The following is a 17,147-nucleotide window of genomic DNA, read 5'->3' on the forward strand; positions in this document are numbered from 1 at the left end:
GAACTTAGCTACTCTGGTTGAATGGCTTGTGACTTGTGGTCACTGATTTATAGGGTTCTCAAAGGTAAGACTTTAGTCTAATAGATATTGCAAATTTTCCCCCAGAAAAGCTATACAAATGGACCAAAATCTCAAGTTTCTTTGCTTCTATGTGAAATCATTTTTACCTCTATTTTATAATACTTTTTCTAATAATTATATGCTGTAGTTTGCAATTTATTTGGCTTTGAATTAATAAAAAATGAGAATATGTTATCACTTATAAATGCTACTTTATTGGTAAACCAAGTCTTTCAAAACAGGGGTCCCATGGGGAAAAGGCATCATAAATGCAAGATTTGTGGTGGCAAAAATAAAACAACTAAGATTTCCAGGCACTGTGTTAATGCTTTTAGAGGGCTTAACAGTTATGGGATGTATTGTGTCTCTTTTAAATTAAAGGTGAAATAAAAGCCTCAGAAGAGATATGTGAACTTACTTAGAGTCACACAACTAAGAGGTACTAACTTTGATTCAAAGCAACATCTTTCTGATGTCAAAACTAGCATCTCTTCCCTTCCTCCTTCTCACAACCTACCCTGTGTATGAATCTCTTCTATGGTATCACTAATAATTTATCCTCTGGAACAAAAGTGTCCGGATTTTTAAAATCATGCATCTTATTGCAAAAAATGTGCATATTTTTTCTAATATATTTACATTTATCTATTAATAATATATAGCCTTTACTAGTACATGCATTATAAACCATAGTATAAAAGAAAATTTAAATACATGAAAACTGCAAGTAGCAGTCCCAGGTGATTCTCTTGAACACTACCTTGGGTCTGTGTACTCTACCATGGAGTTATGGACCAAGTACATCTTGGACTTTATTAGAATCACCTGGGGCACTTTAAAAATGATAATTGCTGGGCTTAAATCCAACCAATCAGATTCTGTGGGGGGGTATGGCCCAGGAATCTGCATTGTTCACAAATTTCCCAAGTGATTTCTAGCCCCTCTAAGCATTTGAGACCCATGTGTTCTCTGCTTGAATAAATGCATAACACCCTTTCATTATATTTGGGAGAAATTATTACATTTCTTTGACTTCGTTGCCTAAATATGACTAATTCTTGAAGTTGTTTCTTTTTTGATATTTTTAATTTATTTTTTAATTGTTATTGTCTTACAGTTGTCCCAATTTTCCCCCCTTTGCCCTCCTCCACCCACTCCACCCCCCACTCCCACAGTCAGTTCCCACCCCGTTGTCCATGTCCATGGGTCATTCATACATGTTCTTTGTCTAGTCCCTTCCCATCCTTTCCACCATTAGTCCCTTCCCCTCTCCCTTCTGGTCACTGTTGGTCTGTTTCATGTTTCCATGCTTGTGGTTTTATTTTGTTCTTTAGTTTATTTTGTCCATTAGATTCTTCTTATAGGTGAGCTCATATGATATTTGTCTTTCACCAACTGGCTTATTTCACTTAGCATAATATAATATTGAAGTTGTTTCTCACATGACAGTATCCACCTTCCATCTCAACAGCTCTTCTTTCAGCGTCTAGTTTTTCTGAGCCACACCGTCTACCTATATTTAGTTTTAACATTCCAAATGTGGCTCAACTTTTAGTGGCATAGTGAGAGCATAAAGAACCTAACCTCAGTCTTTCCATCAGGTGGATATAAAAAAATTGAATAAGAGAATAAGAAATAACTCACTCTAAAATAGCAACCAAAAGAGTGGAAAATGAATATGGTTAGTTATCTGTGGAAATCACCTCAGAACTAAGTCACTAGCAGAGAAGAGTCATAAGAGTCAGTCACAAAAATGGTGTGTGTGTGTGTGTGTGTGTGTGTGTGTGTGTGTGTGTGTGTGTGTGCGTGCCGGCGCGCGCGCGCGCGTGCGCACGGGTGGTCTTCCAAATTGTAGACAGACCCAGATTTGCTCCCTAAAATCATCTGAAAGAGGGATCAATTTAAAGCTTAACCAGTGTATCATCTAATGCATTATAACTCCTGGTTAAGTTAATGGTGAGTGAAAGATGCTTTGGTGTTGATCAATAGTGAAGAAAAGACAAAAGAAGAATCCCAGGCTGACTCTCCTCACCACTGGACAAGGAAAGGCTGATGTAGTTCTAGAGGACTCTTTCCCTTTGTTATTTAAAGCTGGATGCTATGCCAAGTAAAGGGCTGGGCAGGAGTGTGTCTGGGGTACAATATAACCTATCACTGCTTTGTATCAGTATCCAAGTATTTGCTGAGTTTTTACCTGGAAAGAGCACTGAAATTGGCATTATAGGCCATTATATGAATGGTATCTGCTCTTCTACTTTCTGACCTTGGACAGGTTGGCTGGCTAGCATGTTTCTCAGTCTATAAAAAGAGGATGCTAATGTTTGCCATAAGCCATTCATAGGGTTGTTGAAAGGCTGAAATAAAATGTCCCCAAAGAACCACAAAAAATGCAAAGTGATGCCTATGAGGTGATGAAGCATCAGAGTAGGTGGTTCTTGAAAATAATCAAATTAGTAATTTCTTTTATTCTTATGGATTTTTTTGGCAACCTGTTTTTTTCACAGATGGTCCAAATTTAAACTTCATGGCAAATTATATTAAATTTGCCCCATATTCTATTTGAAATAAAATATGAAATGAATAAAAAGCTCTTAGAGATGTTTGTTGCAGCATTATTTATATTGGAAAATAATAAAGTCTCAAACTGAAGGAGAGTGGTTAAATAAATTTTAAATCACCCATAAAATGACATTATGTAGCTGAATAAGTATTTATGAAACACTTATTATAATGATACCATAAATATTAATAAAGAACTTTTAATGATTTGCTTATACAATACTATTTCATAAATGTAAAAATGCTTACAAAAAATTCCATAGCAATACCCTTAAATGTGCTAAGAATATGCGTATTTTTTAAAAAAATACGTGTATACTTAAGAATCTCCACAGGTGCTAAATAAAGGAAGCTTTAGGAGACAAGCATAACATTTGGAAAACTTGATTATTTTTAATGTCGACAAGGATTTTTAATTTTCTATTATATGACTACATATATAACTATATATTATAGCTATGGATTTTACTTTGCAATTTGAGATGGAATGGATTTATATGGCCATCGTACATAAGTAGTAAAGAAAATTTTAATCTGCAGAAGGTGAAGAAGCAGTGGTTTTCTGTAGTAGGATTTTAAATGTGATCTCTGTTCTTTCTGCTTCAGGTGCTGATAGTCTGCTGCACAGGTTTGGCTGGGATTATGCTGCTCAACCACCAGCAAGATTACACAGTATGGGTGCTGCCTCTGATCATCGTCTGCCTCTTTGCTTTCCTAGTTGCTCATTGCTTCCTGTCCATTTATGAAATGGTAGTGGATGTATTATTCTTGTGTTTTGCCATTGATACAAAATACAATGATGGGAGCCCCGGCAGAGAATTCTATATGGATAAAGTTCTGATGGTAAGTATTTCAAATGCTCTCTACTGCTTTAGGAATAAAAATAGTAATAGGATGAAACCTGTAACACCCATAAATGAGGTTAGCCTTTGAGGAAGTCAGGGAAGAAGGCCCTCTTGGTGTGGATGTCACCATTTCAAATCCACCTACCTAGAGCAATATCTTTTAAAAGGCCTTGTTTCACACTATTCGATACTGTTGTGCACCGCCCCCCATCCCACCACCCCACCCCACCCCGCCACACCCACAGTTAACTGGATTTGAATTGACCCTTCCATTAGAACCTTGGACTATTGATGTTCTAAGTGTACTTTCCTGAAGTGGGGCTCAAAGACAAAAAGTATTATTTCCCAGATCACAGTTAGTACCTACCTGTGTTTCTTTCATCCACCACCTTTCTAAGCATGATTGCTGTCAACCCCATTAGAACTCATTATCTTAAAAATGTCAGGCCAAATTAAAGGTGTTTTGTAATGAATATAGATTAACAGACCTGTGACTGGTAGATTGTTTGCTTTCTATTATTCTAGATCTGAACCTTTACATGGGTATTATATTCAGTTTCTTGACAGTTATGTGGCCTCTGCAGTTTCCCTATGTTAGAACCTCAAACTTTTTAAAAATATAAAAACTATATTAAAATGGTTTAAATACTATCATCAGTATCAGATGCTACAAAATTAAAGATGCTTTTCAATAATAGTACATAGCTATTAAGCTGTGAAATATTCCTATCTTAAGAGTGGATAATATTGAAGACTAAACATTACACATTGAAATAATTTATCTTCAGGAGCATGGATTTAAATTAAAGTATTTAAAATAAACATGTTAGTAAATAAACTAGATTCTTTTGTTTTTCTAATTGCAAAAACACCAAATGAGTTAACCAACCTATTTGGTACTAACACATCATCAACTTAATTTTGGACATCTTCATAATGTCTAAATTATAATTCTAACTGAATATTTCATAATGAAATTTGACCCGTGGTAACTGCATCTATTTTGTGAGTAAGGCATTTAGGAGAAGAGATTATTTTTGTTTTTAAGCCACTGATCAAAAGCATAGTAAAAAATACGGCTTTTGTCATTTTAGTTTCCTCTATAGGAATGATGAGAACTTTTAATGAAGAAGTGCTCCATGAACTTGGACAGCCTAGAAATGTTTCCTTGGGGATGTAAGCCCCACCGTTAGTACTTCTGACCACAGGGTCTGGTTGTTACTTTGTCTTCCTGCTTTATGGAGTAATTTCAAGTCCAGATAAACTTTTTTGTTTAAGTAACTTATTTATGGTTTGGTAAAAACAGTGGTCTGTGCTCAGTAGTATTAATGCTTTCTTTTACCTTCTAGGGTTTTTTTAAAAAGGAGGTTATGGAGTAAAATGTTCTTGTTGTTCCATTCAACCATGATATGGAAAAAGTAAATCTGCAAATAAAACTACATTCTAAGTGTGGGAAAACAGTCTTTTTAAGTTAGGTATTTTGTCTTTGGGCCAGAACTAACATTATCTCTCAACATTATCTTAAGTGAGATTGTCACAACGAATGGATGGAGAAAAGATTTCGTATCAGCAGATTGCAGTTCATTCCCACCAATTTCGCACCTCTTACATTTGATACTAAACATTTTTATTGCTATGGTTTTAGGCCATCCATTTACCAATATTCAGTCAGATATGTGAATGTTCTTTAGAATTTCTCTGCCGACCGAAATGTGAAAGGACCTAAGAATGTGTACCATTTGGTCCCTGTTTTGCAGGAGTTTGTGGAAAACAGTAGGAAAGCAATGAAGGAAGCTGGTAAGGGAGGCGCTGCCGACGCCAGAGAGCTAAAACCGATGGTAGGTGGAGACGAGGAGGTAGCCTCCCTCCAAGAATTTCACTTTCACTTCCTCTCTCTCTCTGTCTTCACTGACTGCACTTCTTCCGGGGAAGCTTTTGTTATCTGTGTCACGCAGGATGTGCTGCTCTTTCTGTTTGTGTGTTTACCCATCACTTGGATGGCTGAATTTTTATCACAGCTGAGACCACCTTCTGTCAAAGTAAGCTGAAAGGAACACAGCATTGTCACAATGAAGAGTGGTCACGGCAGCGGAGGGGATGTTCTTGTCCCTAAGGCGAAACTGCTGTTTCTTTTCTTTCTTTCTTTTTTTTTGTTTCTCGTTTTAATGGTCAGAGGTTAGTTTTCATTGAACCGAACGTTTGGTTGTGCGCTTGAACTGCTGGTTTGGTTTTTATCATTTGGAAGGTGATAATAGCAATTCCTTTCAACTTGCTAAAATCCATATCCCCTCATTTTTTAATAGTGGTTTGTTAATGTTGCTGTCTTTTCCCCTTTGCTGACTTTTTCTTCTGTTGCCTGGATTGTACTTTGTTTCTTAAGCTGTTTTTCAATAGCAAACAAGTCTGTTTTCATCAACACCCACATTTTGCACTAAGTAAGACAGCCTGGTTTTCTCCCACCTCAGCTGAATTGTGAGAAGGATAAATTACCTCTGGTCAGTGACATATATATTCTACTTTTATTTGGGGGGGAAAAAAGCAGCTTATCAGTGTAGAAGACCCCTGAGCTGCTTTCCCATAGATGCCTCACTTATTACTACTTATTTTACAAATGAATTGTTCTTAAGTGGCATGTTTATTTCAAAATATTATATAAATGCCTATATCCTTAATAGTTCATTTTAAATACTGTGCCTTCTGATTGCATATAATGTCCAAAAGTGTGAGGTAAAGACTTTCTTTTATTCTTTATACTTCAATAAATGATTTGATTCATAGTTTTCTAACTTAAGAGATATATAAAGCAAGCCCATTTAAGTATTTAAGAGTAAAGGAAATGGGTTCATTTATGGGGAATGGGGGAGGCCATATATGTATATAGAAAATAATGCATATTCAACCTAAATTAGAGTCTCAGCAGAATGTTTAGATATATACTCTTTCCTCTGTGAACCCCTTTCAGTGTCTGTTTTGGAGATGCTCTTAATAGCTTTGATGATAATAAAGTAAAATATCAATGTTCAGATTCCCAAGGCACAGATCACTCTAATCGTAAGTAAAAAGATGTAGACAACAGTTACCTGGCTCCCAGTTTAAAGTGTGCATCAGCCAGAACTGGACTGAGTGGGCGAGGGACGCCAGTCAGCAGTCCTTCCGGTCAGGTGCCTTGCCTGCTACCCCTCCTCTCTGAACCCCTCTTACTTCGTGCAGGCCAAGGGGCAGCCTCTGAAGGTTCTGCCAGCCCTGTGGCGGCGTGGAAAAGGAAGACTTCTTTCTTGCCTGTGCTTTGTCCTAATTTTCAGAAAATAAGGTTCCAAGCCTGAGACTTAAAAAAGATAAAGATAATCTTAAAATGTAAAACATCCTTTCCCTCCTTCTCTTCTGTCCAGCAGTTGAAACTTCCATTCAGTTGTTGTGCAGTAATAAGCATTTAAAGAAAGGGAGAAATATTTGGAGATCCAGGGCTTACTAGTTTGACTAGGAGTTGGCATGTATTTCTGTATTTTGAAGGCAGAGATAGATGGATTGTGGTAGACCAGAATGCAAGTATAACTTCTCTTACCTAAACGCCTAATTCATAATTTAAAATACTAGGAGAATTGCCCAGGTTGTGTGGCATTCTACCCGAAGCCAAAACATTTAGAAAGGTGTTGTTCCCTAATATAGCTTTCAGTTTTAAATTAATGTCCCTTAACTCAAACAATGCATTAAAATCTTCAATCAGTTTTCACTTTTATTTTTTGTCGTTCATCAGTTCATTACTTACAGATTAATAGCAAATCCCCAAATACATCTTCCATGTGCATTGTTCTTCTGGTGCTTGGACATTGTAGCATTTCCTTCCTAAGAATAATGTTTGAAGTAATTTAAAAACTTCTCAGGAGAAAAGGGTGAAATGTTGTTCACAAGGTAGTTAAAAATTTTAAACATATGGGTACCTTTAATTCTTACCTCTTTTCTACAGTGTGCATGGTAAAAGGTAACCCCCTACTACCACCACCACTGTGTTTGTGTTCCTCAAGAATTATCTGAGAAATTCCCCCCTGAAGTTTGGGAATTGGTAGAATTTAGTATTGCTTCTTTGTACTTGCCTGGTTTAATTCACGTTATTCCCTTAGATGAAAGTTCTTTAAAGTGTGACATTTCTAGTTTGCCCTGTCTGTAGAAACACTGCTGTTTGAGTTCACTGTCTATCGTCCCCCTTAATGGGATATTTTAATTTAGGCTTTATTTTTAGCCTATAAAATAATGTTCAGGAAAATGAGGTTTTAAATTTTCCTTTGACAAAGGGATCATTGAACTGGATATAAATACTCCCAGTTCTCCTCTTGGACTTTTTTTTTTTTTTTTGAGAGAGAGAGAGAGAGAGAGAGAGAGAGAGAGAGAGAGAGAGATCCCACTAGTTAAGAAAACTCTGAAGGTTTGTGAGGTCTCTCTCTAAATTTTTGAAAATGATATAGAAAAATTTACCAAGTGTGATATAGAGGTTTGAGAAAGAGACATTGACCATCTGCTGTACAGGAAAAAAATCTTCAGAGGAAAGGGAGAAAAAACCTGGGCGCTATAGTAGCATAGACCAGAGGAGTATTCTCCGTATATCTCAAAGATTGTCCAGACTAGCCGTGCGATTGCCAACATGCATACGAACTTCAGCCCCTGGAATATAGTTTCAGGGGAGAAGGGTTCTCAGTTCATTTCTCTTTGTTGCTGTTCGTGACCATCTAGACCATCTATGTATTTGTAACATCATTCATGATCTCCTTCTAATGGTAATTGTCTAAGATTCTACTCTGTATGACTTTGTTTTCTAGGCTTCGGGAGCAAGTTCTGCTTGAACCTAGCCGACCGTATGGAACCCATTGACATTCCAAAACAATATATACAGATAACGATATAATTGTGTGTGTGGGTGTGTGTATATACGTATACATATATATATGTATATACACACACACACATAATCAGCCAAAATCAGAGAAAAGGAACAGGGATTTAATACCTTTTTTATGCTTATTTTTGTCAAACATGTACTCCTTTCATACGGGTGGCTTTTACAAGGCAACTGCCGTCATTTGATGTTTTCAATTGTAATTGTCTTAATGGAAATGTTAAGATTCATATCTGATTAACATTTTTAATAACTTAGAGGAGATTTTAACTTTAGTTATTTAAATTAGGTAAAATTATTGTATCGAGTTCTCTGTCTAAAGTTTATTCAGGGGTGATTTCCCTGATGTGTACATAAAATCAAGATCTTATTTCACTGATGCATAAGTACTAGTGGGACGAGACTAGGCGTATGCTCTCAGAGAAATAAGAAATTGCTCCAAACAGTTTTCTCCAATCAAAGAAGCCATGTCATTTTATTTTTAAAAACATACAAGCAGGCCCAATATGGGAACTTTCATAATCGCTCATGCATTTGTCAGCCAACATTAAAAAGTAACCAACTCCTCAGGTATTTGTAGTTTACCCTAATGCTTCTGTAAGAGAGTAGGTAAAAAAAAAGAAAAGGGTAGATAATCTTTCTTATGCAAACATTTTTCTCATGGTTTATCTTTCATTTTTGACTTTTGTAGCATCTTTCACACATTTTGTGCCTGATTTGAAAGGAAGCTGGAGCACCCAATGATTATAGTCTTTTAAGTTTCTGTGTATTGACTTGCAGATTAAGTAATGCTGGGAGGGACAAAGGGAAGGAAACATGGAAAACGGACTATTGGAAAGTCCAGTTCTGGGCTTCTGCTCCAGAGAGCATGAGTGGCTTAGGGCTAAATAGCCATTTTATTCAAATGCTTGCCACAAAATCTGAAAACACCCTAGCAGGTACTCCTCTCCTCAGCAGTTCATGAAGTATCCAGAATTCTACAAAATTTAACTGAAGAATTGGTTAATGTTCTGATCCTCAAGTGTTGAACTTTTTTGTTTGTTTGTTTGGGGCTGGGTTATGGGTGTTTCTTCTTTTTTATTATTCCTGAAGCTTACCAGATATGAATGGCTAATATTCCATTGTTCTGCTTATTGTAATGGTGAATGCTTTAAGAAAAAAAAAGTGTAATTTGCTAAGAAAAACTCATGATCTGTTTATGCGATAACTCCTTTTTGTTACAATTTTTTAAAAAAAGGCTATTTTTGTTAATGTAAAGTAAATATTTCAGAGCAAATTTTTTAAACTTATTGCACTAAATACAGGCTCTGTACAAAAAAAAAAAAAAAAAAAAAGAAGCCTCAGCATTTTATCATTCCATGGAAGGAAAATCTTTTGAAAGAAAGCATTGCTTCCTACCAGAATTAGAGAATTAGACTGGTATTATGGAAATGCATACAATTAATGTCAGTAGAGCTTAATAAGCAGCTGTTTGCTAATGTGCTTCCTTTCAAAGGGTTGGACCTTTAAATTGTTGCAAAAGGTAAAAACATTTTTTTTTAAAGTATTCGTGTTCTTTAGCTAGCCTAAAATTTGCTAAATGCCTTGGTTTCTTTTCAAAGCTCATGTAATATTTCTGACTTTTCAGAATATTTGCAATAAGAATCTGAATTTTTTAAAAGAAAATACATAGTTAAGAGCTCATGTCTTGGCAAAATCTGGGAAACCAACATTGTGAGAGTAGCAATTTTGAAACAATAATTCTCCAGAAGTTAACATCTAACACTGACAGACTATGTATCATTGTACTCTTTTATATCAGTTGAAAGGAATAAATATAATTATGTAACTAACAATTATCCAAATAGGTGAGAGAGCAAATCATCTAAGAAAATTCCAAATACCTTCTGTTTCATAGCCACACAGATTTTGGACATTAAGAAATATTGGGAACTAAATTTAGGATTGGCAAAAATCTGGAAGATGGGTATCAAAACAGAAGACATTCCAGGAGCTAGCTACTTTAGGAGGTCTCCCTCCAAAGTGACCCGATGGAAGTCTTGAATTTGGAAATTAGGTTCTTCTCACTTGGACAACCCAACATCATGGACTCTTGCTGCTCCCTGGGTCATGTGCTCGCAATCTCAACTATTTGGAAGCCACCAGGAATGCTTTCTAATTATCATTTGCAACTAGAACTGTAATCAGAAAGAAATTTTGTATTTTTGTATAACTTGATTGTGTGCCATTTTATATAACAGGTCCTGTTTTACAAATAAATTTTGTTTTACTAACATTGTGTTTAGAAACTATGATCTATGTGTAACCATGTCATTTGAGTTCCAAATTAATTGCCAAGCTGTTTCCCCCAAGTAAATTTGTGTGCCACATAGGTAGATATATGCAAATATGTGTATGTTACACAGGCACACACAGAGAGATATTTGATATATATATATATATATAATATCCCTCTCATGTGAGCTTCATTCTTTGATTCATTTTATAAAGCCTCACAGAGGCTTTTTTTTTTTTTTAGTAGTATTTAAATATTTTGAGGTTATGTTTGGATATTCCTGCTGCCTCTTTCATCCATTGCAAGTCATTCCTCAGCTAGCGATGGGCTGGCTGCCTTATTGCTCTTCACTCACTGCCTCCATCTTCTGCCCAAGTGAGGAAAATAGATGAAAAACAAAAATTATCTGTGAAATGGGGCTACCTGAATGATTTTATAAACCGTTGACTCTGTGTTGTGGTTTTCCTGTGTTTCTCTGTGGTGGGTATTCAAAATTGCATCCAGGACTCTTAGCTTAATGTCCTCTACTGTAAATTATGATCATGGTGACCACAGTATATTATGGTTTCTGTCGTCAGGTGATTAAGGCTCTGATGCATGATTTGGAGTTTCTAGGCTCCTGCCTCAAGAGTAAGCTCTGCTGTAATATAGTATGGGAGGGAAAAGGTTACATTTCTGTATAAATTTAGAGATCCCTCTTTTATGAGAAGCTTACCAGTGCTTCCGGTAAACATTGGGAATTTAGGGCATTAAAATTGTATAATCCTTGCATGGATGAGCAGAGCTCAGAGCACGTTGTTGCTTTAAACCATTGAATGCGATGTTTAATATTTAGGATGAAAGCTTTTATCCTATCCTATAGCATAATTAAGTCCTAAGTTACTGCAGTTTTAAGTGGCTTAGCTGTGTGTTGGTCTCAAACTTTTTCCATGATGGTTAAGGAAGAGGCAGTCAATGAGTCTATCCAAAACTATGCTGGAAATAAGTGTTTCCTTTGTAGAGATGCTTTGGTACTCTTACTTTTTTTAAGCTGCCAGTTCCCAACACCACTGGCCTTGGTATCTGCCAAGGGCCCCCTTGTCTTCCTAGGGCAGTTACAGGAACAGGGGAAAAGTGGTCCCTTCCTTTACCCGAATCCTGAGCTGCTTTAAACCAGAGTAATGCTTCACCCAGCCCCTTCCTCAGAACAGCTAAGGGAACTGCAGGCACCAAATACTTGTGAGGCCATATCATTGCCCCTGAGGCTTCAACCATTTCCAAGATGCACCACTGCTAGCTAATAACAGCCATTTCAGGGGGTACTTCTCCCCCATCTGCAGAGTAGAATTCTGGGATCTGTTCCTAACCCAGAGCTGCCAATTATGATGATCTGAACATTATTTTACTTTTGGTCAATAACCTCATTTGACTTTTGGGAGTTTCCAGTAGCCTTAACATAGCCTCTGAAAGGTTTTTAAGCTTTCACCCTTCAGTAAGGAAGTTCTCTACTGCTTTTTTTACTGCAACTTAAAAAACAGGAGTCTGGAGGCTTATCATTGTATCTGCCACAGTTAATTTCTGTACTATTCTCATATCTTCCATCTGACAGGAGTGCACTGTCATGGCGTTCCTGGAGTTAAGATGTGGTTTTTGAACACATATTGGAAAATTGTGGGTTCATAAGTAAATGCACAAAGCAGAGATTTGTGTATTGTATAGTCACAGCATAGAATGCTTTTTTCTTTAAATGCATATTCATGTATCTTGTATGCTAAGGATGCACCTTAGCCCTTTTGAAAAGTAGGTGCCATTCAGGTACAGTGGCTGCCTTTGGAATGAGCTCATCTTCGTTTAGTGGCATAGAGCCCAAATTTGGAAAAAGCAGTCTTGACTCGGCCAAGAGAAAATCTAAAGCTAACAAAATTAGAAACAAAACAGAAAGCTAAACATGTTGTATACACATAAAAATTTAAAATAGCGTACCTTCTCCCATTCAACTTTCATAAATTTGAGCCAAATTTTCATTCTCCAAGGGGAAAATTTTAATCCACAAGTTAAATCTTTGGAAATATCTTTCTTATAAAAAACTTGAATGCCTCGTTTTTAAACGTGAGACTTTCTGTGGAAAACCTTTCTTTTCTACAGGAATACTATAGTACTGTTCCTCCTCAGCTCCCTGATTTTTATGTGTGTGAAGACAGACAAACAATGTTCCTGTTTCAATATTGCATAACAATGATCTCTTCTGTAAATTACATGGACAGGATTTAAGTTTGATATTTTATAAAGGAATTCATTAGTAAAATGGTGGAAAATAAAAGAAATTGTTAGGGACCCAAATATGAGGCTCTTTTAGGCAGTTTTGATACTCAGTTTTACAACTTAAATGATTTCCTGAGGAATAAACACTCCAGACTAGGGAGTTCAGAATAGTCAAGCTTTTAGGTTACTCATAGTCTAGTCAAAATCTAGCTGACCACGAAAACCTTGTCATTCCCAAATTTTTCAGAAATTTTTCACTTTTATTTGCTAAAACCTGAATTTAATATTTGATATTCAAAAGCAGGTTCTTAATCTTTGAGGAACTCGTGAAAGCAATAGACTATTTCTCCAATGCTCATAGCCCATCTAGGAACATTTAAAATGTTAATAAGAATTTCAGGACCTTCTACTGCCAGCTGTCACCCCACCATCCCCTCAGGGCCTAATGAACACAAGTCAAAGGCTTTTCTAAAGTTGGTTTGATGATGTGTTTTGAAATAAGGTAGTGATTAGGCCTCCACCGCAGGTATTTTTAAGATGGTACTTAGCAACGTCTGACCTGGAGTCATTTTTATAACTAGAAGACTTTGATTTAGTACTAGTTTTGGAAATAGAAACAACACTAATCTGAATGAATAGTAAGATTGTCAACACTGAATCTTCAAGACAGTAAGATTTCTTTCCTTGGAGGTATGAGCATGTATGTGTCTGGTGGGCAGAGGTGGATTTTTGGCAAGTTACCAAATTATGTGCGGTGGACAAAAATATCCAAAAATATCCGCGAAGAAACAAATAGGAAGTCCTTGTAATTTTCCATCTACCAGAATACTTGATATTTTAAAATTGTAGCTCAGGTGTGAAATGTGGCATAGTATTATCAGTAGATTACTGTCTAAAAATATATCAGTCAGTATGACTGAGAATAGTTGAAGAAGATGATAAATTAGCAAACTCAGTGTAGTCTAGCAGTTGATAAAATAAGTTTTAGTGGAAAGTTGGAAGAGCAGATACTGGGGGTAGAAATTCAAAAGAACTTGTTTTTCTCTCCGCTTAAATCAGGGACGTGTTCCCATTTTGAGTGTTCTGTTACCACTGGTGCAGCCTTGGACTACTGCCAACGGGACTGTGCCTCCACCCCCTCCCCCATCCCTTCTTCTTTCTGTAGGGAGCACATGGATTTCTTCTTACCTGGACCTTATTATTAGGAAAGGGTGCTGCATTGACAAGGAGAACTATCAGGGCCTCTGAAAGAGCTGGCAGAAATCCTTAAAGGAGTTGGAAGTTCTTTTAAGATTTGGGTCATTACTTATGTTCAGACATCAAACATTACCCGCATTTTCAAGCTCAAGAAAGCAGACGAAATACCATCACTGGCTGGTGAAGAAAGGAGAAAAGTCAGCTCCCTACCCCCTTGCTCACCCCTAGAAGAGCTTTAATAAACTGTCCACAGTAGCAAATGGAGAGACCACGGGTGGAAATTCCCCTATCGGGTGGGAAAGGGCCTAAGTCCATTGTAAGTATCTACATATGCTGTGTCCTTCTGTCGTAGAAGTGGTAGAAGTGTAAGATTTAAAACAGAGTGTCCTGACCTTCGCCCATGAATCTGCCCCACCCATCCATCAGCTGGGAAATTCATTTGAGATAGTTATTTTTTGAGGAATATGTGTGAAGCCATTCCATATAGGTAAAAGGAAGCCTTGAAAAGAAGAGGACTGAGTGGGCACAGGTCTGAGGTGAAGGTTACTGCCGGCATCCTGCAGACCATTCCAGCTGCCACCGGAAGGAGGCAAAAATAAGACAGCGCTGGGGCTGGTGATCTGCGACGGAGACTTGGTTCCAGTAGGCTGTGCTCAGAACTTGTCTGGGGCCCCACTTGTATTTGCTAGTTTTGATTTTCAGAGCCATCACATGGGGAAAGTTACCTTCTCTTGTATTACCTTAGTTGACGTTTTCTGATTTTTCCCCTCCTATGAGTGGGTACCAGGATCTCCATAATAAAAGAAGTTTCAATTATACTATCTCAAAATATTCCTGACCACTGACCGCCCTTCAAATTAGTCCTGTCGCCAATGAACTCAGTTCAGTGGGTTGTTAGCTGATTTGATTATAGGAGTAAAAAACTTTGCAACTAACAAACAAAAAGTTGGGCTGAAAAGTGTGGAAGGCACCTAACAAAAGGATGGACACTCTGGAAAAACAACCAAAGACAAAAGTGTATCTTCGGAAGACCAAAGGTCCAACTTGAAGTGTTTGCTGGCATAGCCTCTCTGAGCTCCCAGGGTTTAGACAAAGCTGCTAGAACAAGGCAGCTGAGCTCTAAAGATCGGTCAGTGCAATAGGGACCTCTCAGGCCTTCTTATTCAGTGTCAGGCCCGGCCCAGCATATGGGATGATGTGAACAGAAAACACACATCAGGGTGTCGATTTCTCGCTGCTGTGCACTCTAGCATGAGCAGTGTGTTGTGGTGCCACATAGTTCTCAATCTGATGTATTTTGGGTCTTATTATTTCCCCACGTGCGTTCTCTTTCATGGGGTCCAAATGAATTTCGTATTATGTCCTGTCTTTGTGCATTACGAACTGTAGCATCACCGTTAAGCTTTCCATGAATTCTGTAGTTTGAGACCGTGTACCTTATCATTATCTTGAGTTTTCCATATTGCACTACACTGTATTCAGGTGGGGAAACAAACATGTAGGTGCTGGAACATGCCCCACAGACACAGTCGTAGCCCTAGTGTTTGTGACTTGTCGTTACAGGCAGAGCATTATGCTCTCGGAGGACTTTAAAAATATGTACATTGAACAATGAACTTTCTGGAGTTTTCGAATCTTGCTAGGAAATTAATTTCCAAGAGCTCTGAATTGGATGGAATTCCATCCGGCTTCAGCGTGCAATGAGGCTTTAGGAAATGGAGCTTTGAGATGTTTTCCTTGTGCAGAAATATGAACTAGAAAAAAAGTGCTGGTCTAATGCTAAGTTTTCTCTGTGTACTGACTCAGTTGCCAGAATTATAATGAAAACTGTATTTTAGTCTAACAAATGTATAGACTTTTTTATGTAATAAATAAAATTTTATAGGAAAGAATGTCATTGTCTACTGTGTTGTAACACTTTCCCATGCTCATGGTGGTGATTAATAGTGTAGGGGAGGAAAATAATTTTCCACCTACCCTTCTGAGCGCTTAGCTGAGACCTCTGTAATCAAAGACAGATTAATGAGAAGAAAAACACAAACTATTAACATGAATATCATGTATAAATGGGGAGACACCCAGGGAGAAATGAGTAACTCCCAGAGGCGGCTTAGCATTCAAGTTTAAATACCATCTTAATAGGGAAAAGAGAGACTAAATTTTTTTTAGGAAAGATGAATGGGCCCTTAGAAGAACAAACGATAGCTTTTGAGAAAGTTTGTCCCTGTGTGGTGTCAACTTCTAGTCGCCTCTCCTGTGATAAAAGTCAGTCTTCCCTGGTAGATGAAACTCCCAAGAAGGGTATTCATGGCAATTTAATTCCTCTTGGAGGATCTGTCTGTAGGCAGATAAGGAGAGTTCAGAGACAGCCGCTCCCTGCATTTGCTGTTTTTCCAGTGCCTACAGATCAAAATAATCAGTATACCAAAGCAGCATTTTTTTTTTTTTGAGGTGGTATGTCCCAAACTCCTACAGTCATATTTTAGGGTTGGCATATTCTGCTACTCTTCAATAGACAGTAATCGTGAATAGTATCTTGGTTTCAAGTTCGGTCAGTATGCTGCCAGGATACCCTGGAATTTCCTAGCTATTCCATTCTAGCATGGCCTAGGGGCCTTGAAGTATGAAATATAAATGTACTAAAAATGAATTTCTGAAATACAAAGTTTATCCACTGCCCAGCCAGCTAATCCCTAGCTGGAGTCAGTCATCCTGTGAATGCTAAGGTTACAACTGAATTCAATCACCAGGCAGAGTAGAAACGCCCGTTAGATAAGGTTTGTCATGGAGAACCCTTGTACCTGGTGCCCTGCACATAAATCGAAGCTTACGTCTGTGCTGAATTAGTGGGTTTGTGAAACTTGGGCCATAATATAGGCAGTAGCTGTGCTTCATGAAAGTTTGGAAAAATTCAGTTTATTTAACATATTTTTCAGTGGTTTTAGGGGCTAATGAAGGGGTGCTGTGAAGTGAAAGACCTTTGGCAATACCAGTAAACCTCTCCTGAGCTGTTTTGTAATTTTGGGTTGTTTTTGAGAGGATGCTATACAGAGTGCTTTTTATTACCAAATGTGGGTAATAC

The 17,147-nt window shown here is 37.4% G+C and overlaps 1 protein-coding gene across 1 annotated transcript in view; it reads left to right on the plus strand.

Moving 5' to 3' along the window:
* The window catches only part of SLC44A1 (solute carrier family 44 member 1), a 128,177-nt gene extending 118,495 nt beyond the window's left edge, over positions 1-9,682 (plus strand). The window contains exons 14-16 of the mRNA XM_090274521.1: positions 3,226-3,462; positions 5,222-5,302; positions 8,276-9,682. Coding sequence (XP_090130647.1) covers positions 3,226-3,462; positions 5,222-5,302; positions 8,276-8,299 — 342 coding nt within the window. The 3' untranslated portion in view covers positions 8,300-9,682. The remainder of the gene's footprint in view (positions 1-3,225; positions 3,463-5,221; positions 5,303-8,275) is intronic.
* The last annotated feature ends 7,465 nt before the right edge of the window (positions 9,683-17,147 follow it).

The sequence above is a fragment of the Furipterus horrens genome, unplaced genomic scaffold (assembly GCF_987537825.1).
Source record: "Furipterus horrens unplaced genomic scaffold, mFurHor1.1.pri manual_scaffold_4, whole genome shotgun sequence".
Classification (NCBI taxonomy): Eukaryota; Metazoa; Chordata; class Mammalia; order Chiroptera; family Furipteridae; genus Furipterus; species Furipterus horrens.